At 39.6% G+C, this 22,562-nt stretch overlaps 1 protein-coding gene across 1 annotated transcript in view; it reads left to right on the forward strand.

Annotated features, from left to right (window-relative positions):
- Positions 1-22,562, forward strand: part of TMEM245 (transmembrane protein 245) — a 90,388-nt gene that overhangs the window by 60,383 nt on the left and 7,443 nt on the right. Inside the window, exons 15-17 of the mRNA XM_032989015.2 lie at positions 17,423-17,523; positions 18,881-19,055; positions 21,802-21,996. Coding sequence (XP_032844906.2) covers positions 17,423-17,523; positions 18,881-19,055; positions 21,802-21,996 — 471 coding nt within the window. The remainder of the gene's footprint in view (positions 1-17,422; positions 17,524-18,880; positions 19,056-21,801; positions 21,997-22,562) is intronic.

The raw sequence follows: 22,562 nt of genomic DNA on the forward strand, positions 1-22,562 counted from the left end.
GAAAAAAAGAGTAGGAAAGAGCTAGCATGCATCAGTAACTGCAAATACAATGAGAAAAAGCCAGCGTCTGGAGAATGTGAAATGTGAAGCTGCTTGTCATATGCAAGGGAATTCACTCAGTCTTGTGTGTTCACTAAGGTAGCCTGAATCAGTCAGTCATATTTGCTTGTTTGAAGTAGCCAGTACTTGTTGCCTTGTTTGAATTCTTTGGCATGATTCTTCTGAGATTTTCAGAAGTTGTTCTCTCTTGCTCAGTTGTACCTAAGGATTTATCATAAAGCTTCTAGATTAGCTTCCATTCCACTCAATACATTCCACTCAGTGCTTACTGTGATCTTCAGTATGTAAATATGAAGATTTATAGTAACAAATTCCCATGACTTCATGCATGCCAAATTTATTGCCATATGAAAAACAGTTATCACTGCAAGCCATTTCTTTTGTCACAAAGTAGCAGCTATCCTTTGTTTTTGAAGATGAGTTGTTGCTAGAGGAGTAGGAACCTAAAAATGGCTTGTTCACCTCATCTATGAAAGGCATGCAAAATGGATGTTCATGCTTGGTGGTAGGATGAGAGGAAGAGGTTCCTCTTGTGTTATGAATTACCAAATAATGAAACTTCTGTCATCACTTCCATCGTTAGACTGTGATGGCACACAACATGAATTCAGCCTCAGAATACTCATGATGCATTCAAGATGACCAAAAGTATAGAAAGACCAGGTTATAAATCTTGAAAGTCACCAGCTGTGTTCCAGCTCCCCTCACTCTTCAGCAGGACATAACACGTCCACAAAGCTAAGAGTGCATCTAACTAGTCCTGTCCAGAGGGCAAGGATCCTCCTGGCAAGAGATGCTGTTAAATCTCTGCTGCTCAGGGACCAAATGACATGAAAATACTCTTCCATGTTGTCAGTCACTTGCGTTGCTCTTTTATTTAAAATGTGTTCATGAAAAGCACTAGGGAACTTCGATACAATCAAGGAAGTCTGTTCCTTTGAGCCCTTTGCCATTTATGAGGAGAAGAGCAAGGGGGAAAGAAGAGGAGGACAATCAGCAGATGGTTTCTGTAGCTCAAGAAATCCCTTAACTTGAAGCTGTTATCCAGCAAGCACCAAATCAAACCAAGACTTTTTCCCATTTCAGTTTCTCTAATCAGAGCTCTGTTGTAATTTTTATTGTCCAGAAAATAAGTAGCTATAGATTTTATAAATAATTTTCTCACCACCTTGCAAAGACAGTGACAGTTCTCTGTTCATGTGGATTGATTTATGAGCTGTACTGGGGTGAAAACAGCTTTCCAGCCCATTTTGAGCCAAGTGTTGAATCTGACCGTTTCTGTCACGGTATCTCAGACGTTAAATTTGCACTTGAGTAGTGGAAGAAAAAAAGATGCAGCTGTGATGACACTGCAGGAGTTTTAAAGAAGTTGAAGGGAATCCAAAAGCTAACTGCTGCAAGCCATGCATTGAAGTGCACTTCTGGCCTTTGATAGGAAATCTGTTCATCCAGAATAGAAGGGAGACAAGATACCAGCAGCATGTATCAGGTGCTGGAAACCAGCAGGGGTTTGCCAAGGGCGAACCATGCCATGCCATGCCTAACCTGGGAGATTGCTTGACTAGCCTAGTGGTACAGAGGCAGGGTGGTGAATACAGAAGTTCAGTTGGAGGCATCAGAGGACAAGGTTTGAACACCCAGCACAGCTTCACCAAGGACAAGTTGTGCAGGGACCAACATGAGCCTTGCTTTGAGGAGGTGACTGTCCTAGCAGGACTGCCATTTACTCTGACTTGAGCAGGGACCATGACACAGCCTCCCATGGTATCCAGATGGGTGAGGCATGGACACGGTGGGAGAACCACTCTGCCTTGTGCTCAGCAGGACAAAAAAGCATGAAAGTAGGCATGGAAACGGAGTTTCCAAAAAGAGCCTCCTACTCAAAAGGCAGAGTGGCAGGGAGAGTGACAAGAGTGAGGATGCAGTCACCGAAGTGCCAAATAAGATAGCACGAAAACATTTTTATTCTTCTGGTGTTGTTTATTATTATTGTCCAGTCATGAAGGCGCAGAGGCTGGGCCGCCGATAAGGAACCGGCTGGGTGCTCCTGTGACGCTGCTGGAGCCATCTCACATGGAGCCTGGATGGCTGGGGTACTTTCCAGGTGATCCCTGTGGCAGGCGGACCCGCTGCCATCAACGATTCTTCTCGAGGTGGATCCACCTCCATGGGCTCCACATCATCCTTCGGTGGGCTGTCAGGCCGGGGCCTCACACCGTGCCTCAGCAGACAGACACACCAGGGCCCCATGCTGCTCCCCTGTGCGTCCAGAGCTGAGCGCTGGACGACATCTGTTGCATGAGTGCAGGCAATGAATGGCTCCAGTGGCATGAGGGGTAACGTTGTTCCTCCTCCTCTTCCTCCTCCTGCACTGACTGCTCTTCTTCAGGCACCTGGGAGGTGCCTTCTTCTTCAGTGGTTGTGGGAACTGTCTCTCCTGTCCCACGCAAAGGTGGGCAGCCACCCGCCTCGCTGCTCCGGCTGCGCCCTGACAGGCACACGCGCCTGGGCTCCACGCTGTTCCCTGGTGGGCCTGCAGCCAGGCGCCACGTGCTGTCTATCAGAGAAGCAAGGTCAATTGCGCCCGTGGCACAAGGCGTGTTTTTGTTGTTCCTCCTCCTCCGCTGCTTCTGTTTCCTCCTCCTGGGAGGTGCTTTCCGCCTAAGCCGAAGGTGGGCAGCCATCTACCTCTCTGCTCCAGCTCCTCATCCTTTCAAGCATGCTTGGCCTCAGGGCCTGGAAGCTCAGCAACCTGTGGGCCAGCTGCAGGGGCCCCTATTTTTATAGAGCTGGAACAGAAGTCAGTGAGGTGGCTGGTGACAGCAGCAGGCCATTGTGGTGGCCACTGTGTCTGCAGCTGATACGTGTGGCCCACTGTGGCGGGTTTGGGCGTGGCGGGCCTGTGGCCTGAAAGATGCCCAAATGTGAGGGAAGGAAGAGGGTTTGCAGGGGCTGAGGGCACTCATCCTGGGGACCACTCCCACCTGCCATATTGCTTGCCTGAGAGAAAGACTGCCCCTTGGGCACAGGGACTGCCCTCCACCTCCCCTCTTAAGCCCTGGGCTCCAGCCCCCCCCTCCTTATCTTTTGCCTGGGGTCCCCTTGATGAGGCAGTGGCAGCCATGTTCCAGGAGGGTCAGGGGTCCTCAGTCACCCCCACTGAGCTGATACCCTGCAAGTGGCACAGTCCCCGTGCTTGACAGTGGCTGTGACGGAGCAAAAAAGCAACCAGACATCCCACCAGTGGGAAAAGGAGGCCCGTCCGGCCTGCACAAGGTCTGCCAGCACTCCATGAAGAATTGCTGATTGCCAAGTGTTGCGTGGACTCTTCTTCCCTGTCCCCTGGCCCTGCCTCTGGAATGTGGAGAGGTGCCATATCTTCTAAACAGAGTCCTGAGGGAGAGAGGAGATGGCCTGGCGTCCTTTGGGCTGTGCTAGCACCATGTGAGGAGCCTGTCCCAGGCCGCGGAGGGAGGACCTTGGGGAAGACAGGAGAGCTCATGCTCAAAGAACCACGGAAGCACAGAAAGTGGGAGAGACGCTTGGAGGTCTCCAATCTAAAATCCTGCTCAGAGCAGCTGCGTTTGGATCCTGTTGCTCAGGACTTTGTTCAATCGTGTTTGAATACTCTCAAGCACAGAGGCTCCACAGCCCCTCCGAGTCCCTATGCCATGTCTGAGCAGCTTCATGGCGACAGTCTTCCTTTTATCTAGCTGGGATTTCTCCTAGGGCTAGTGCTGCTCACTCAGCTGCAGTCACCAGTCAGACCCACCCCAAGCCTTCTCTTCTTCATGCAGCCCGGAGGCAGCTCCCTCTGCCTGCCCTTGTGTGCCCCTCACCATCTCAGAGGCTTTGAGCTGGGCCCACAACGAATCTTTCCTGGACTGTGGAGACCAGGAGGGGACAGAAGGAGTCCAGATCATGTTGTCAAAGTGCCAAATAACAGAGGCGGCATTTATTTCTTTTTTTTTTTTTTTTTTTCAGTTGTTTTTGTTTTATTGTTTGCCTCCCCCCCTCTCCCCCCCCCCCTTTTTTTTTTTTATTGTCTATTGCCCAGTCTTAAAAACACCTAATGAAGCAGCTAGAAGGGACCTTAAGGGTGAAGTCCAGCACTTCTTCCTGGCAGAACTGCAGTCTTCTGCTTTTCCAAAGCAACAGCTGTGTCTCTAATGTCTTCGCTTGATCTGTTGCTACTCTTTGTGCACTGCCACGGAGTATCTGGCTTCCTCTTCAAGAAGCTCTTCTAAGACTTTAGACCCTTAGAGGAGAGGGAGGGATGCAGGGAGCGCCTTTGCTCAGGGAGGAGCATCTCAGCCTGGGAGCATAATTCAGTCTTTCTAGGCTTCTCCCGGCACAAGGAGACGAAGAGAAATGCAAGACATGGCATGCTGCTGGATTGCTCTTTCCCCATGTTGCAAATGTGATTCTGTTGGTAAGCTGGACATTTGCCTTTGCCCAAGATATCTGCCTTTGATGGAATTGTCCCAGTTCTCACAGCAGGCCTCCAAGCAAGCCTGCAAAAGGGGACTGGCAGTGTTTGGAATATAGAGCAAACACAGTTTTTCAAACTGTTCATAAATTAGTTTTCCCAGCTTTGAGTAATTTTCATGGTGAAAATGCACTTGTGTGAAAAAGCACTTGTGTGTGCTCTTTTGCCATGTATTGCCTTTGCTCCTTCTGATCAGTTGCATTGTGGGGAAGGCAGCATTTAGTCTGCAGGGGGGAGAGGGAAGATCAGTATTTATGTGATGATTCTGTAAAAAGCCTGGGAGGAATATCACTACCAAAGCCATGTGTGACTTCAGGGGTTTGACTCATGTATGAAGTACTGATGCTACTTCAAATAAAGCAAGTAATTCAAAATTCACAATGCCAAATTCTGTGCTGGAATTTTGTGTGCCATTGCCTGCAAATAAGGTGAGAAATAAAAATTTAGGAAAATTGTAATAATCCTGAATACTGCTAATGCCTCAGTAGCAAAATAGCTGCTGTTCTCTAATAGTTTTGTTCTTTCATGCCAAGTTGGTTTATCTGTTTCTCTTTTTATTTGCTTTGCAATCAATCTTGGGTCGTTCTCACTCCAATTTTCACTTTCTTGGTGTGGCCACACTTCATTACTATTTCTTTTCTTGATAAATGCTTCATTTGCCTTTTGCCTTTCATCACTCCTGCCATTCTGTCCTTTTTTTCTTTTTTAATTTTTATTTTTTTCCTGTTTTCCATATTACATAAGTGAGTATTGGCACAAAAATGTGATGAATTATGAAGGTAGTAATGCAACTCTGTTGTGTGCAAGACTCTCTTGACTGGCAGTGATGTTTAGCAACCTGTGAACATAGTAAGTAAGTGATTTTTCTTTCACTGAAACTACTAAAAGTCAGCTACAAGAACCAGTGGAAAAAGGGGGATAGGGAGAGGACTGGCAACTGGGGCAGAAGGGTTAAGCCAGAGTAGGTTGAGCTGCAGGAATTCTTTCAGCAACACTCAGTCAGGGTTAGGAAGATGACTTGCTTTAGAAATGTGAGAACCGCTTGGATCAGTTTATTGTATTTAAGATAACTAGTTCTCAATACTAGTTAGCAAAATTTTTCATTGTAATTATGATTCTATTAATAATGTAGTATTTTGAGGGTCAGAAGGTGATCGTTATCTGCACATATCAGTGTGAGATTTGCTTTGTTCAGCAAGGTTCTGTAAAATCAAGTTAGTTCTCAAGTCACCTACCTCATTGAATAAGTAGGAAAATTAGGTCCTTTACCCCTGAAATAAGGAGGTGGTGCTCTTGTCCGGATTTTTTTTTTTTTTTTTTTTTTTTTTTGCCCCTGAATGGATGAAGCAGTAATTCTCAAATTCACAGGTCTCCAAAGTAGTAGCATGCACACCTTTGCCTGAACCATTTTCCTTTCCCTGAGCAGCATGTCGTTCTCTTCCTGAATGCACCATACCCTTCTTCCCTGAAGCTCCCATTCTGCTTGCTCTGGTGGAGATATTGCACATTACTAAGTTGCATGTTGTCACGGCCTCGGTGCAATTTAGTGTGTGCGATACTTTCACATGAGTGCATGCACACGGGTATGGCTGTGGCTTAAAGTTACTGCAGCTTTCAATTTTGGTGGGGCCCAATTACATTGTGAAATGATCTCGAACCCAGATTAGTATTTTGAGTGATGCCTTAAAATATGTGTTAGTGGAAGTTTGTTCTGTAATGCCAGGAAGATGAGTACTGTTTGTTTTCATTTTGAGAAGGGTTATCATTATTTACTTCATTTTCTTCATTTTCTATGTATACCTCAAAATTTGATCAGATTTTTCATTGGTTATATAAAAGTTACTTAAAATATCAGGTGTGGAAACGGCAATCGTGTCCTTAACTAAAATTTGCCAGAAAGTCAGAGATTTGATACGAAGAAAACCTATAGTGCCTTGATGGCTAAAATAGGTTTTTACTAGTTTTTCAACTTTTAATTATTAACATTTAAAGAGATCTGAAATGAGCTACCATGCAAACAAACAAATGAAAGAAAACTCAGCTGTTCAAATATCTAGCTGGTTTGCTATGGCATTCCAGCAGTAATGATGGAGAAAATGAGATGGTGATACAATTCCCACAGAAAACAATAATCTTCCAGCATGTAAAGCTAATGCTTAGAAAGAGCAAAATGTGTGATCTTGTTTATTTTACTGCAACATTAATAATGTCTTTTAGATTAATTTTTCAAAGACAACTGTTAACTGATTATGTTTTGACTGATTTTTTTGCATGCAACATATGTTCTTTAGGAGCAGGAGTATCTTGCAGCAATCTTTTTCGTCACAGGAATGCAATTAACAGGATTTTACTGAAATTTTATCTCTACTTACTGTTTATGTTACAAGATGATAATAGAATTGAAAATGGCTCTGTCTTAATGAAATAATTTCCTAGTCTAAAACTGGGAATAACAAATACTTTTTTTTTTTTTTCAATCACATTGAGGAAAGGAAAGCTTCAGTTGGGTTACTGAAAAAAAAAAGTAGAATATAGCCTGTAACTCTAGAAGAGATGCTGCAATGTTTCAGTGTGTTTGCAGAACCAAACTGACAGTAACTATAACCTGATTATCTGAGTGGGATAGTTAGTATTTAGTGGCTGATTGTTTTAGTAGCAATGACCACATGACTCTAAAATAGTGGTAGGATTGTCTTATATATTCTCCTATATAAGAAAACAAAGAAACAAAACAAGATTTGTCTTTACCTGTATTTTCTTTTTTTTTTTTTTAATATATGGAAAATACTTGTTCGTATTAAATGCCGCTTTCTGTGTATTGCTTTACATACACATGATTTTAAGTAGTTATTCAAAGAAAAAAAGACATTCAAAGAAAACTTCTGAAAATAATTGATTTGTTCATGCTTAATCTTTACTCTTTTTTATAAACTTACCTGAAACTATGAAAAAATGTTCATTACTCTACACACATAATTTCGGTAAAGCATGTCACAAAGTCAGTAGGAATTTTACAGTTTACTACCCTTAAATCACAAGATTATGAAAGTATATAATCAGAACTGTTTGCTTCAGCATCAGTTCTCTGTGCTGTGCAGGCTAGTATAGTGTGTCTTCAAACACATTGAGGGGTTATTGAGGGCTTCCTTGTTTTATATCAGGCAGTGCCAATATTCTGCCATTTGCTTCTTTCATATTCCAGATGGCGCATTCTGATGTTCTAACAGCAATTCCTCTTAGTGAATTTTTGTAGATTGTAATTCTGTGGCTGTTCAGTTTAAGACTGAAAGTTTCAGTAAACACGTAGAGGATATGGATTAGTGTGTGCGTGTGCGCATGCATGTTTAAACACATAAGCAGATTTGCACGCAGTCTTTTAAAATAATGTGACTACATTGCATCTTGGATACTTGTCCTTTAATTATGTATTACACTTAAGCAATTATGTCTATATGTTGCTCTTTCTACAACACCAAAACCACAGAATTTATAATCTTCAGTTGAATGAAAATTTAGTTGGCATGTGACATCATAAACTGTATCAGTAAAAACAGTGGCACTTACTTGCATCTGGAATTCAGCTCAGCCAGCTCGTTTTTCTCTTTGCTTCTGAGGTAGGCCTAGTAGCTAACTGGGAGAGATGGAAAGACAAAGGTTGCTGAAGGAATTATTACATGTATAGGGAAGAGATCTTCTATCAGGTATTTCTAAGAATAAAGATACTATGAGAATTATTTTTAGCATAACATATTGCAGGATTTTATGCTTGCATATCTCATAATACTTTATGTGTGTATTTAAGGTCGCATTATAAATTATTATAACCTTGGTTAGATTTCTGCTATTTAAAGTACAGATTTATTGTAATGTAAGAAGACAGCATGAAGGCTGATACAAAACTCCAGGATTTCCTGACATTTCGAAGATATAACATTACAGCTTTAGCTTTTTGCTTTTTTGTCATACTAGGTCGAATTATAAGGTCAATCCGTTCTTTCCACCAGCATAAGCAATCAAAATACCCTCTATGCTTGTGATTCCTAATTTTGTAATAGTAATAATGTGAACTGACTGTGACTTTCTTAATATAAGACTGCGATGGATCTCAAGCTTTATTGAGTCCAGCTATCTGTTGCTCCCATTCATGAACTTTTCAAGCTAAAATCAGCATCTAAAAGAATTACATCCTTACAGGTGGTTTGGAGAATAACAAATGTTCAATGTACAGTGCCAGTGCACGCTAACAGATAAGAAAGGTATGAGTAAGGCTAAAGGGAAGACTGACTGGATAGCTGAACAGCAAAATAACAAAGGCCAAGGAAATGTGAAACTATCCTTTAAAAAGCTGAAGTTTTAGCTAAATGAAGAAAACAAAAGGATCATAAACTTCAGCACATAAAAATAGGTCTAAAGGAGGCAAAGGTGGGGAGTTTGATTCATTTGCTCGAAGCTCTGCAAAATGCTATTAAACCCAAATGCCATTTTTCATATGCAGCAGGAGCAAGAATCACTCAGGGGGGCTGAGGGATGATAAGGAGCACTCAGCAACAACAAGGCTGTTGCACGCTGTTGCAGGGGGGGAGGTAAATTGATGCTGTGTTGTTCGTTGCTGTGAAGGTAAGTGGAGGGAGTCACATTGTAAAACCCTTTTTATGGGCAAGCTGCAGCAGAATCTCTCAAAAAATTACAGTGACAGTAGAAGAGGTTGTAGAAGAAACAGACAAAATGAGCAATAGCAGACTGCTGGGAGTGGCTGATACTAACTCACCAAAGAAAACTCAAGGGCAAAATTAAAAAAAATAAAAAATAAAAAAAATGTTTCAGGGAACCTGGGAAGTACAGACATGTAAGTTGGACATCAGTATGGTGCATCTGAGTAGGAACTACTTAGTTATGGACAGACCAGCACCTGATGAATATGATTTAATTGCAGAGAATCAATGGAGTTTTCACAGAGAAAAGTTCTGCCTTACTTTTCATGGGTTTTTGAGGTGTACGTCAAGTAAGACCATTAATAAGTTGATCTGGCTGCTATATTTTACTGAAGTTTCATAAAGGTTTTTTACAGCATCTCTTCCCAAAGGCTCTCGAGGAAATTTAGTGATGAGATAATAAAGAAGGTTTCTGCATGGATAATTAGTCAGTTAAAAAGATAAGAAACAGGGGGCAGGAGTAAATTACAATGTTGAAGTAAGGACCTCTGCTACCCCATCTATTCATAATTGTCCTAGGGAAGAAGTAGAGAGGGACGCCTCACTGATGCTGCAAAGCTCTTTGAGCTGGTAAGGATGAGGACTGATTGTGGAATTGCAGCAGGATTGAGAGACAGTAGTATCTGAGGAATAAAATGACTGGTGAAATGTAGTGTAGATGAAAGCGATGCATGTGGGTGAAAACCAGTCCTAACTTCACACATAAACTGATGGCCTCTGTGCTGACTGTTAGCACTTAGGAGCAACATTTTCAGGTAGGCATGCTAGCTCAGTGCTTGGTAATACTTAAAGACATCTGTCAGGCATATCAAACATTAAGATTTGTTACAACAGACAGACAACGGCAATACAGAATATTATTACTCCCATTTTATGAATCTATCTATGGGTTGCCTGTGCCCTGAATTACTGTGTGCTGTTCTGGTTCCTGCATCTTGGAAAGCTAGGAGGGCAACAAGGCTGATTCGAGGACTGAAGGTATACATCAGTCTCTGTATGAGGAATGACTGAGCTGGTTAGGACTCTTCAGCCTGGAAAAAGGAGGTTACGCCATTGAGGTTTGCAAAATCAGAACCAGGGTGAAAAGGATGACTGGGGTTGGACTGCTCACGGCCTTGTCCAACATAAAATCTTCAAAAAGCAAGCAGGTAGTTAAAGATGTGTTGGTTCCTGTGACAGACAGTAGACATGGGGAAGGTCTTGTCAAAGAACGTTGGAGTTGCAGCAACTTGCAGGATTAAACAGGGCTAAGAATAGTTATTAATTGAGGATTACTAAATAGACAGCCTGCATCAGATTCATGATATCCCCCGAGGTGGAAATAGAGGCTGGAAAAATGTTGAGGGAGATTGTTAAATATGTTTGTCCTATTTCTTTTTTTCCCTTACCATCTGCTTCTGGTCTTCACTGGAGAGAAGATGCTGGCTAGACAGACCTTTGGTCTGAACTAGTTTGGCTTTTCACATGTTATTTTCCAAGATCCATTTTAAGAACTGTTGAGGGCTGCACTTAGTAAGTGTCATGGTCTGCTCGTGATAAAAATCTGGAAATGTTAGAAATAGTTGATTCAGAAATACCTAATGCTTTCAAATGTGCTTCTCAGAAGAATAATTGTAAGTTTATCTGGTACATGTGACTAAACCAGGCCAAAATCGTAATTAAAAATAATTATGAATATTACAAATACAAAAGTATTGCAAAGAAATAATCAGATGTAGAATTTCTTACAGATTGGACTACATGTTAATTGTTCTTTTTCAGGGAATGCAGTTGTTTCTCTGTTAGAGAAGAAACTCTTTGCTGCTGTGTCCCTAGGACTAGTTGCCACTGTTTAAAAGTCTGAAGTTTCGGCACAGTCACTGAAGCCCTGTCCTGCTTTGAGAGGTGTAATATTTGCATCAGTTACACCATCTCAAGGACCTGTGCTTTCTTCAAGAATATATCACTTTATCTGATTGGTGTCATTACTGGCCTCCATATGTTGGAGCTGTTACCTCTCTTTGTTCAGTTGTATCATTTGTAAGGAGAAATTAATTTCAGCAGCAAGACTGTTGAAATCTTGTCATGGAGTTATCTCTGAAAATCATTTGCATATTTGTATTGCTTCTGAGATTATTTTACTTTGTCAAGAAACACTGCCACTTCTGCTTTATTCATAGCTGCAATACATCTTAATGCTCTTTGCTTATTTTCATGTGTAATTTGAACCTGAAAAAAAGAATGAGGGTCTTCTGTGTTCTTAAAAGAATAAAACCCTAAAGAGCATCAAAAAACAGCTTAAGAGTTTTTTTGCAAAAGGACTTCAGTCATTTCATTCTTCAGTGTTCTCCCAGTGATGACTTGAAATTTGGAGGGTCGTTGTAGAAGAATACTTCAGTCCTTTTTAAGTTAATAGCTGTCCTTTGATTGTCACTGGTAGCTTTTCTTTTGCAACAGATCTTGATGGTGTCTGAAGGAAGAAAAGGAGTTATTTAGTTTTGAAGTGGTGGTGACAGTGGCCGTTAGCTTCGGCTGGGGTAAGACAGCACTACTGTGCAAAGAAGAGTTCCTGCCTTCCACCTTTCCTGGTGGGAATGCAGCTATTTATGCCACTGCTCTGTGAGTTGGATGGGGAAAACTGAGCTAGTTAGTTAATACTAACCCAGCAAATACATAATTATTAGCTAAATTAAGTGTAAAAGTTGTCATGGCACATAAGAGACTGTGCTGGCAGGTAGACTGAGGGTGGGTGCTCTGGGGCAGAAATGAATGCTTGAGAACAAGGGAATGGAAGAGCTCTTTTCTTGTGGCAGTCCTGAGTTAATCTGATTTGAAATAAATTGTGAAACTGTGCTGTGAAGTTTGGAATACATTGCATTTGCTTTTATACATTGAACTCTCTATTTTTAAGACATAAAGGTTGTATTCCCAAAAGAAATGGGGTAGCTAGAGTTTCTTAAAGCATCGTTTTGAAGTAGTCAGCTCTGTATACAGGAAGATTTTGCAACAAAGATACAGGACAATCCTTGTAATGTCTACTTAGAAAATACAGGAAAATACCAAACATCAGTGGTGTAAAGATGACAAGAGAGTGAAATTGTCTTTTTCTAACAGTATTTTTGGCTTAGGGTGCTCCCGGTATCAAACTTGCTTTTTAATTGAATTGTAAGCCACTCTATGGCTTGTAAAGTATTTTGTAAGGTGTTCAGGGAAATGCCAATTCTTGCAAACATGTCCAAAGGTGAATATCACTTTTTTGTTGAGTTTTTATTCTTATGCCCATTCAGCAGCCAGGCTCAACATGCCTTCATTATAACTTTAGTGTAGTAACCAGTAAATCTCTCTTCTGAATTTATTATATGCTTACTCTAATCTTTCTGGAAACTCCAGTTCTCATCATGTCAGCCCATATGCTGTTCTTTCCTCCAGTGCTCTGGGAACAGAGAGATCTCAAATTCAGTGAGGTCAAAAAATGAATGCTTTGAGTTGAAGCTTGAGGTATGTTCTGCATCTCAGGAGGCTTCACTTCTCAGACTCTTTCCTTTCATCTGGGGTTGTCACAGTGTTAGGCTGAAATTTTGGAAATTTCACCATGTCAGTAATGGTGAACAGACCTTACCTGCAGGCTCCGTGAAGTGAACCTGAATTCAGGTGGACATTTAATGTGAACTTCAGTATAAACCAAGGAGAAGCTGTAGGCTTTTTATGGCAAATCGGTAAAAGAAAATAAATAATCAGCTAAACCCTAGAAAATACATAAAATGTAAAGGTGGCACTTACCCTTGTGAAGTCTACAAGCAAGTTCCCTAGCTTTTCAGTGAAGTATAACTTTAACAAAAGCATATTTAGGCCAGCTATACAGAAACGTTTGACAATTTGATGGAGTTTCTTCATTTTTAATCTGAATAATGTGAAGTATGACCCATGTCCTCCGATTTTATTTATTTTTGTTAGTTTTACATGCTTTTCAAAGCTCAGTAAAATGGAATATGTCTGTCTAAGTATGCCTTATACCAGATTGCCATGAAGCGCTCATAAATTACACATTTGTGGGTGACAGCTCTTGCAGGTAAAGTAGTTCATCCAGATACAGTGCCAAAGTGAGACATGAGCAGCAATTGGATTTTTGATTTCTGAAACATGCAATTACTTTTGTATATAAAAGGAAGCAGTATGTATGCCAATAACGTAATAGAGATTAAATTAATTTACTGTCATAAGTTCACCAGGAAGGTCTGCATTTTACAGATGCTAATAAATTCGTTCAGCATTCGCATTAGCATACCACATCATCTTTAAGATCTGGTATCACAGATGCAGAAGAGCTGAAGCATGCTCCTGATGAAGATTCTGGTCAGTGGTTTTGGCATTATTTTTTTAGCTGCCTTGTCCATGAAGTCAGATGGATATGAATTTCTAGAAACTTTAAGATAGGATTCTTAGTTTTTCTGACAGAAGTAACAAACGTTAGTCTTCAGGGACTTTTAGAGTTCTCCTGGGCCACACGTGCCACAAAGTAGAATCCCCTGTGCTTGTTTTTTGACTAGTTGAGGCAGGCACAAAGAAAGGGGAAGGAGGGGAGAATGGAATGAGGAATAGCCTCCTCTCACTTCTTGCTTGACCACTGGCACCTCACAGCCTCTTGGCACTGTGCGATACCTTCTCCTTTCAGCTTAGTAGTTGTGTGTGCTAGATGCGAGGATCTAGAGAGATGCTGTACTGTTCTGCAGTCTTTTAGAGGTATATGCTACTGAAATATATTATGTATCAACTTGCAGAATGACATCAGACTAGGACATGATTAACATTTCTGTTATTCTGTTAGTTCATCTGTAATGAGTAATGGGCTTAACAGTATAGTGATGCGGCTTGTAAAAAATTTTTACATCAGCAAAAGACATGGCAGAACTTGAATTTAAATTTTAATAAAATTAGTCTGAGGATAAAAATTATGCTTGTCTGAACTGAAATGTGAAGACTGCATAAATTAGAATTACAGTTTGGGATGCTTTTTTATGAATGAGAAAGTTTTGCAGTTACAGCCTAACACAGTTAAATTTGCAGCAATTAATTCTGTCTGTTGGAGTAATTTTTCTGGGTTGTCTGTATTTTGGTTACCGTAATAAGACTGTCTTCCCTTCTTCTGTAGTCTCTTTGAGAAAATCTAAAATGACTGCTTGCTTAAAAAGTATGTCTTTCATATAGTTGTAGATGGATATTTTAATTTCAAGTGAAGTTTGATACTTCAGATACCTACCTCAAGCCAGAGGCCTGCTTTGCCTCCTGTATACCGAGACACAGTTTTGACGCATACTTACAGAAGTTGTTAAGACTATGTTAGTTTTACTACAGTACAGAAAACATCTTTTTGGAAAAAATAAAGAGATACCTCAAGGATAGTTAAAATACTTTTGACAGCTGAGATATATTTGTGCCACAGTTCCTGCTTGATTGATAGGAAAAAGATTTACTTGGAGATTTAATTATAGCATGTTGAAATCTAGGTTCTCATAGATAGTATTAAATATTTAGATCTAATGCTTCCTTCTAACAACTTGTTCTGGATATGTTGGGGTCTTTTTGGTTACATTTTGAAAGGACCTGATAAATTGCATTAAAAAGAGTTGAAAATTTTGTGTCACAAATGAAGAGTTTCCTTTTTTTTTTTATAGTGCAAAGGGATTTCTATGGGACAGATCTAAGATTTAAGAAAGCAGCAAGGCTGAGGAAGTTGGCTTGACAAAAGCATAAGGGCTTAGGGGAACAAATGTACCTTTAGTGCAACCAGGAGAAGTGATGGGTTTTTTGTTTCACTCTAGTGATCGTTGCAGTACAGATAGCACTTCATCTTTCCAGCTGCCTGGAGGCTTCCATTGCCAGAGACCCTACTGTAATTGTTCATGTTCTAAATTCTTAAAATCCAACCACAGATAACTTGCACGTATGGACTAGGTGGTGTTTAGTCCTCTGTTTTTGTAAGGTGTCCTTAAATAGAATGTTGATAGATTGATTATTTTTCCTCCCTTTTTAAATGATGCTTATACTTGGTGGTTGACAGAATCAGTTTCAATTAATAAACAGGTTCTTGTTACAAAAATGCTACACTCCTCTGATATGCTGTGAAAGAGCAAGCATGAATTGAATGTCACAGAAACTGCAAAAAAAAAAAATAAGACTTTTCAGTAGCTAAAGTATGTAAACATCTTGAATTTTTGATGCAGACTCACAGTTAGCTTTCTTACTGTGGTTTTGGTTTGGAGGTCTTTTCTCCTCCTTGACAAATTTTTTTTTTACCAGAAACTTACTTTTCTTATAACTGGAACACAGGTGAGTATTTCACTCTTAACAATCTGTAGATTCTGTATATTTTGGTCTGTGATTTTTCATTTCAATGTTACAGAAGTTCATCTAAACTGTGAAGTATTCAGGCTCTTTTCACTGAGGCCACCACATATTTGTAAATATTCCTTCCCCTTCTTCACGCACCACATAATATTTGTCTGTCAAGGGTTGGATTTGTTACTTCAGGTCATTCTTTAAAGCTTGCTTTTTTCTGTATTTTTCCCTTACCCTCTTCTGGGGGGAAAAACGACTGACAACAGCTGGTCCTAGTTCTCTGTTCAGAGAATCTCACATTTTGAACATTGTTGATGTGCAAAATTTATTATGCGCTCATAACTTCCAGTGAGTGATTTTAGATGAGATAGTTTTGGATCAGCAGTCATTTGGGAATTTGTGCATGCTTTTAGGTGGGAAAGGAGGGCAAAATTATTCCAACTGTTCATGGAAATAACAATGAGGGCAGTGCCCAAAGAAGCAAAAACTGGGAGTCTTGGAATTCTTACTGGTAGTTCAGAAGAGAAGATTCTACCCAGTAGTTTAATAGCAGAGAAGATTTCTTTTCTAGAAGGCTTTATTGACTCAACAGAGGAAAGAAACTGCACTTAGAGGCTTTAGTTTCAGAAAGGGCCATTTTACGTGCAGACTGTTCCTCTTCAAAGTGCCATGAAAACCTTTCCACTAATCAACTGGCTCCATGATTTCCATTGCATATCTTCCTGTCCTCCTGACAGAGTTCCCAAGACTACAGACACACAAGCAGTGTAACGAAAACCATAAAATGTAAAATGGGAAGTTAACATTAGCGAAGTTTGCATTTATCTTTGCTAAGAGGGTGTGTGTGCCACTACTTCTGCCACGCTGTAACTGTTAGGACTGTTCTGAGGAGAGAAACTCAGGGATAGTTCGGTTACTTACATCCAAGCTAAAACGGTGCTTTAAGGAAAATTCATGCCTTTCTTAAATACAGGTGAAAAACTGGCATAGTACAATGGTGAGATACCAGTTTTAGAGTATAATTTTTGTGACTGTAGTCCTAAGGCACGGGTTTTCAGTTCAGCTATAGGATGCTCCACATGTGTAAGTGCCCTAATTCTGTAAAAATGATAGAGCACTTAGGTGCCTGTTTGCTGTCTCATGAAGCTGTGGTCACACTTAAGAGAGGAGAACTTTGTTTTGTGGCCAGAGTGCTGGATGTAGATTCAGCAGGATTGAATTAGATCACCAGACTTTGTATTTGTATTTTAGCAATGTAACCTAGTAAGCAACCTAAAATCTGAGAATATAAAGATACTGAGGCTAAAATCCAGTAGTGAGTATGAGGTGCTCAGTTCTTTTCATCTGGAAAGTCATGTACATATGTAGGAAAGTAAGAGTTTAAGCAGCCTATTTCACCTCACGGACCGGTGGTTTTAATCCGATGGGAGTGAGCAGCAGGTGCAGAAATTTAAGCAGTTGAGGAAACTGAATGAACAAATAGAAGTGGAAAAGGGCAAAGAAAAAGTAGTTTGTACATTGATCGGTCATAGATAAAAGGTTATTTTTGATAGGGTATGTGGTCTCATGCTTGTGCAGTTCTGTCAAGGAGTTTATCCCTGGAATCCATTGTACAGTAAAGAACAGTGTGGGGGTTTTGTGTCTAAATGTCTTAAATGACAGATGTGATAGATGCTTATTCCTTTCATAGGGAACAAATGCATAAAAGGTTCAGTGTTGCGTTTTGAGTTATGGTATTTGTGGTACTCATGGGTTTGCAGTTTTTCAGAGTAGAGTTTGTATATCTTTATAGTTCCCAGAATCCTATTGCAAATAAAGTTTAACAGAGCTTCTTTGATTGTTTTAGAGGTGTGTTTGATGCTTCCCTCAAAATGGCTGGGTTCTATGGACTCTACACTTGGCTGACTCACACTATATTTGGGATTAACATAGTCTTCATACCATCTGGTAAGAATTTGAACAATTACAAACTGTGTATAGATAATATTAAATAATGATTTATTGTAAAAGATCAGCAGGGTTAAATGTTGCTGATAAGATTATTTTTGAAGTTATTTTTAGAAAATGGCCATGGGTAACATGGAGAGAAGTCCCTGATTGCTGTCTTACCTCTGAGTCTTGCCTTTTTCTGTTTTCACAACACATCCCCTCCCCGCTATTTTAATTCTGTTTCTTTTGCTGGATGTAATTCTTTCTCCCTTCTATTCACTCCAAGTCTTTACAGGTTTTAACTTAATTCTGCCTGCCTTGGCTTTTGTTTCTACCATGGTTGGCAGGTGCTGATTTCTCAAGATGCCTAAATGCAGGAAGATGTGGTATCATGAAAATGCACAATAGAGGCATGCTGCTTATTCTCAGTACTGTTCCCTGACTCTCTTACCAGCCTCTGGTTTTCTGTTATTCTTTAATCTTAGCTTTGGAAATGGCTGAACAGTTTTCACTGGAAAGTCGTCTTCTCTGTTCCTCTTCTGCCTCTCTTCCCCTAAAAATAGTAATAATAATAGTAATTTTAAACACGTTGTACCTTCATGTATGGGGAAACAAAAGGGGAAGCTGTAAAGCAACAAAAGCCAATGTAATAGGAAATATCTGTATTATAGAGTACAACTACCTTAAAGGCATTGGTTGTTGTTAGACCTACTTAAAAGGTAGTCGTTCTTTTTCTTTCAGCCACATGCAATATCTTAAAAATTTTTGCTTTGTGATAAATAAGATTAAAACCAAGAAAAAAAATGTAATTATGTTCACTGCTGTTGCATTAAATTAGAATGACAGCAGTACTGCCTCACTTTAGATTACAAGGGGTATTTGTAACATCAGAAGGGTGTATGCCTCTGTGTACATGTATGCATGCAGAGATACATAAGTCATGGATTTTATATTTGGTTTCTCACAGTACTACGTACATTATTATGGTGACTGCAGGAGATCCAGTAAGTTACAGTGAGACTTCTGCTTGTGTACTTTCTTGCGCACAGTTGCTAATTGGTAGTTATGTAAAAGTTTGAAATGTGCATGATTGGTATAAGGTTAATTTTTTCTGAATTGGTGCCTCTTTTGGAAGTAACTCTTTGAGTGACAGTTGGTGAAGCTTTTCTGTATGGGGAATATAATTTTCTTTTTTTCCTAAACCACAGCTATAAAACACCAACAACCTTATGTGGCCCTTCTTCAGTGTCTCATTTATAACAGTTGATAAAAGTGGGACTACTGGTATGGCAAAAGTGTCAGAATTTAACTGTAAATATATTTGTAAAATATGTTTCTCTGGTCTTTTTCTCACCTCTGTTTCTGTGTGCTCTAGCATTAGCAGCAATCCTTGGAGCAGTGCCATTTCTGGGAACGTACTGGGCAGCCATCCCTGCAGTCCTAGATTTGTGGCTTGTGCAAGGGCAGGGCTGCAAAGCCATTTTGCTGTTGGTTTTTCATCTCTTGCCAACCTATTTTGTAGATACGGCAATTTATTCAGATATATCAGGGTAAGTACATTGTAGACTTTCGAAGTTAGTGTTGTAAAAATGCTTAACGATTGTTGACGCCTTTAAACTTACTTTTCTGAAGCGTGCAGAAACAGTATCTTCAAGCATAGGAGCTGGTGTAGTGATACCACCTCACAGTGGGAAGTCTTACTGGCCTAAGTGCCTTTACTGTCATGGGCCTCTTTTCTGTGAACTTTGTCACTGCGGAGGTCTCAGTCTTCATCTTAAAGTCAGCACAATCAACTGTTTCGTTTGATAAAGTAATTCTAAGAATACCTTTGCTGTTTATCTAATCACTGACTATAGATGTCTAGCATTTTCCTTTCTATCACCTAACTCCAAGTGATGCTGCAGAACAAACAAGAAATCCATGAGCTAGTTAAGGACCTGAAAAAAATAATTTAATTTTTCAGAATGGGTCGTGAGAATTTTGAGGATTTTTTTTGGAGCCAGTCTTTGTGTTGTGTCACCATTACGGATTGATCTTTCGGTGTGCTGAGACAGACGAAATAGCAAAACTGGAGATAGGCTTCTACGGAGACAGTAGCCAGTGCTCTCTTCCTGTTGTGGGAGTCAAGCACGGATTTATTGAAGAACCTTGCTAGGTGCGTGGCTGCCCCTATTGACTTGAAATGTTTCCTGGTTTCAGCTTTGTACACAGAGAAACAAACTCCAAAGTGCGGAGACAAAGTCAGCGTTTGCAGTTGTATCTGGAATGCAGCTGAAATGTCCACTCCCATTTTCTGCTGCTGTGAAATGTCTAGTGAATCCCTTTATGCAAATCAGACTAGAAGATGAAGCAGCACTGTTTAACAGAGCTGGCAGAGATATGAACTGTCAGGTTTCCTATGTGCAAGACATGGTCATAACCATGTACAATATAGATACAAAGTTGTATTCCTAGTTATTGCTTCAGTCTTGATCATCAGAAACAATCCCGGTAAAACTGGATTGAAGACTTCATGGTCCAGACTTCGTTACATTCTGGTACAAGTCCCTCGTTTGTGCTGATTTTTATTATAGTAGTTAATGTAGAATAAGGTCATTAAGTTAGAAATTAATGTTTTTGTACACCAAATATAATTGCACTGAAGAGAGAGAACCTAATGATAATATGCACAATATTAATAATAATTTTCATAGACTGTGGCACTAGTTATTTTTCATTAATTAAAGCTAACAGATGAAGTACAATCAAATTACGATTTTTTTCCAAAAATAAATCATGGATAAATTTAAGGCTAGTAGCTATTTAACCAGCCAATAATTATTCTGCTTATTAGAATACATTTTTAGACTGTAGGGGATGCAGGCTCTGTTTACTGTCCAGAAGATATATGTGGCAGGAATAGATTCTCTGACAGTGGAGCAAAATTGTATTCCCATTTAATAGAACAGTAAGCATTATGCTGTCTTGCAAATTAGATTATAGCTATTTCATATAGATTTAATTAGGTTATGCAGGGTTTTCCAAATGCATTACATTTATACTGTAGTCCTGTTTCATCAGGTGATCTGTTGTTTAATTTGGCAAACTAGCCAGAAGAATATTTAAACTGATACCAAATGCTGGAAAAAAAATATTTGAAGTTTTGAAAGGTTTAGAAATGAACCGTGTGTCTGCTGTTGGAGAAACATAAAACTTTGTCGTCTGTCCCCTCAGAAAAACAATGGGGTCCTACCAGGAGGTTAAATTTGATCTAGGTAAGGCATGATTGAGGTGTCTGTGATGTAACAGGCAGTGCTTCATGGTGTCACTCTGCACACAGTTGTGATGAAGGCAAAGACTAGCAATGTGGGAGTTGGGTAGAAGTCAGGACAGTAGCAGAACCCTGGCAGAAATTGCTGGAGCTCTAAAGTGACTAATTTTCACTCCATTACACTCAGAATTTAGAGCAACTTTCTGAAAATTGGGTGCTAAGTTTCAGCTGTAGCTTTTCTTACATAATTCCATATTGCCATCATTATTTTAGCTATGAAGATTAAGCATGATGAGCAGGTTTTGTGTAAGTGCTGTCGATAGGATTCTTGTTGTGCACCTGAACTGAAACATGGAAAAGAAAACCAGCGTGGCTGGCTTACTGCTATAATAGCTCTTATCAAAAGGTCCATTGGCTCCAACTTTCCAGTGAATATTAATATGTTTATAAAAATCTAGTTTTGTTTTTCATATGAAAACATTAAAAGCTAATGATAACGAACACTCACTGAGAGGTTTTACAACAAAATGAGCAGACATGACTACTTATTATAAGAATCTATGCTAACTGTTCTTTGAAAGATGCAGTGCAAGTTGCTGTCATCATGCAAATTAATGTCTTTGCTCAGGGTCGCTCATAGTACATGTTGCTAGTTGTCTTAAAATTTAACAATTCTTGACCATAAAGCATGAACAGTCTTTGTAATCAATCATCTTTCCATTTTCAAAATGGAAATGTTTTTGCCACTAACTCCTTCAGGCATTCTTCAGCAGATGTCTATAAAGAAGCTACTTCATTGTGGGTATTACCAGCATTACATGCTGCAAGACATTATTTGATCTCTTGTGCGAATGTAGCGTAGAGTACATCTTGGAATATTTCTGCAGTCATTCAAACAGCAGTTTATAGTGTAAATATGAGTATCTATAGCTAGCTATGTCATTTTCTATGCTTAATAAAACTTCATGATTAATTCACATTTCATCATTGATAGTATTGTTTGTTGTTCTTAATTTAATTTTATTCTGCTTGTTCCATAATTCCAGAGGTGGTCATCCTTACCTGACAGGTCTTGCAGTAGCTGGTGGAGCATATTACCTGGGACTGGAAGGAGCCATCATAGGACCAATTCTACTTTGTATACTGGTGGTTGCTTCCAACATATATAGTGCCATGTTGGTGAGTCCAACAAACTCAGTGCCCACTCCATCACAAGCAGCGTGGCCATTACAGATTTATCGGTAAGTTATAAATGTCTTACAGGTGTGCATTATGTTTTTACATGGAGCAATGTATGTATGCACAGGTACAGAGAACGCATGCATGTGTTTTATATGTGAGTTTTATATAAGAGTGTGCGTGTATTGAAGTATTTGAAGAGGATTCAGCTATTGTATTTTCTAGAAATAAAAATGATGATCAAATAAAATACTCACTGGAACTTGTAAACTTGAAATGTTTGTTTACAGAAGGCTCTTTCAGAAAATTCACTGATAATACCTTTGTATCTTATAATTTATATGTTGCCGTTGTGCTAGGAGACAATTGAACATCCTTTTTACTGTGCTTAAACAATTATTCATGGATATCTAGTAGACAGTGTTCATTGTCCTTAACAAGGGGCCTGCCTGCAAATTTCTGTGTGTACAATACTGCAAAATGTAAACATGCTTGAATTTAAAAAAATGATATAACATTAATATGCCAATATTCCATTAAAAGTATGATCTTGATTAACCTCTTTATTGAAGTTACCAAACATGGAATATAGAAATGTATCTTTAAACTGTACAGTTAAGGAATGGGA

The sequence above is a fragment of the Tyto alba genome, unplaced genomic scaffold, assembly GCF_018691265.1.
Source record: "Tyto alba isolate M040663 unplaced genomic scaffold, T.alba_DEE_v4.0 Super-Scaffold_27, whole genome shotgun sequence".
Taxonomy (NCBI): domain Eukaryota; kingdom Metazoa; phylum Chordata; class Aves; order Strigiformes; family Tytonidae; genus Tyto; species Tyto alba.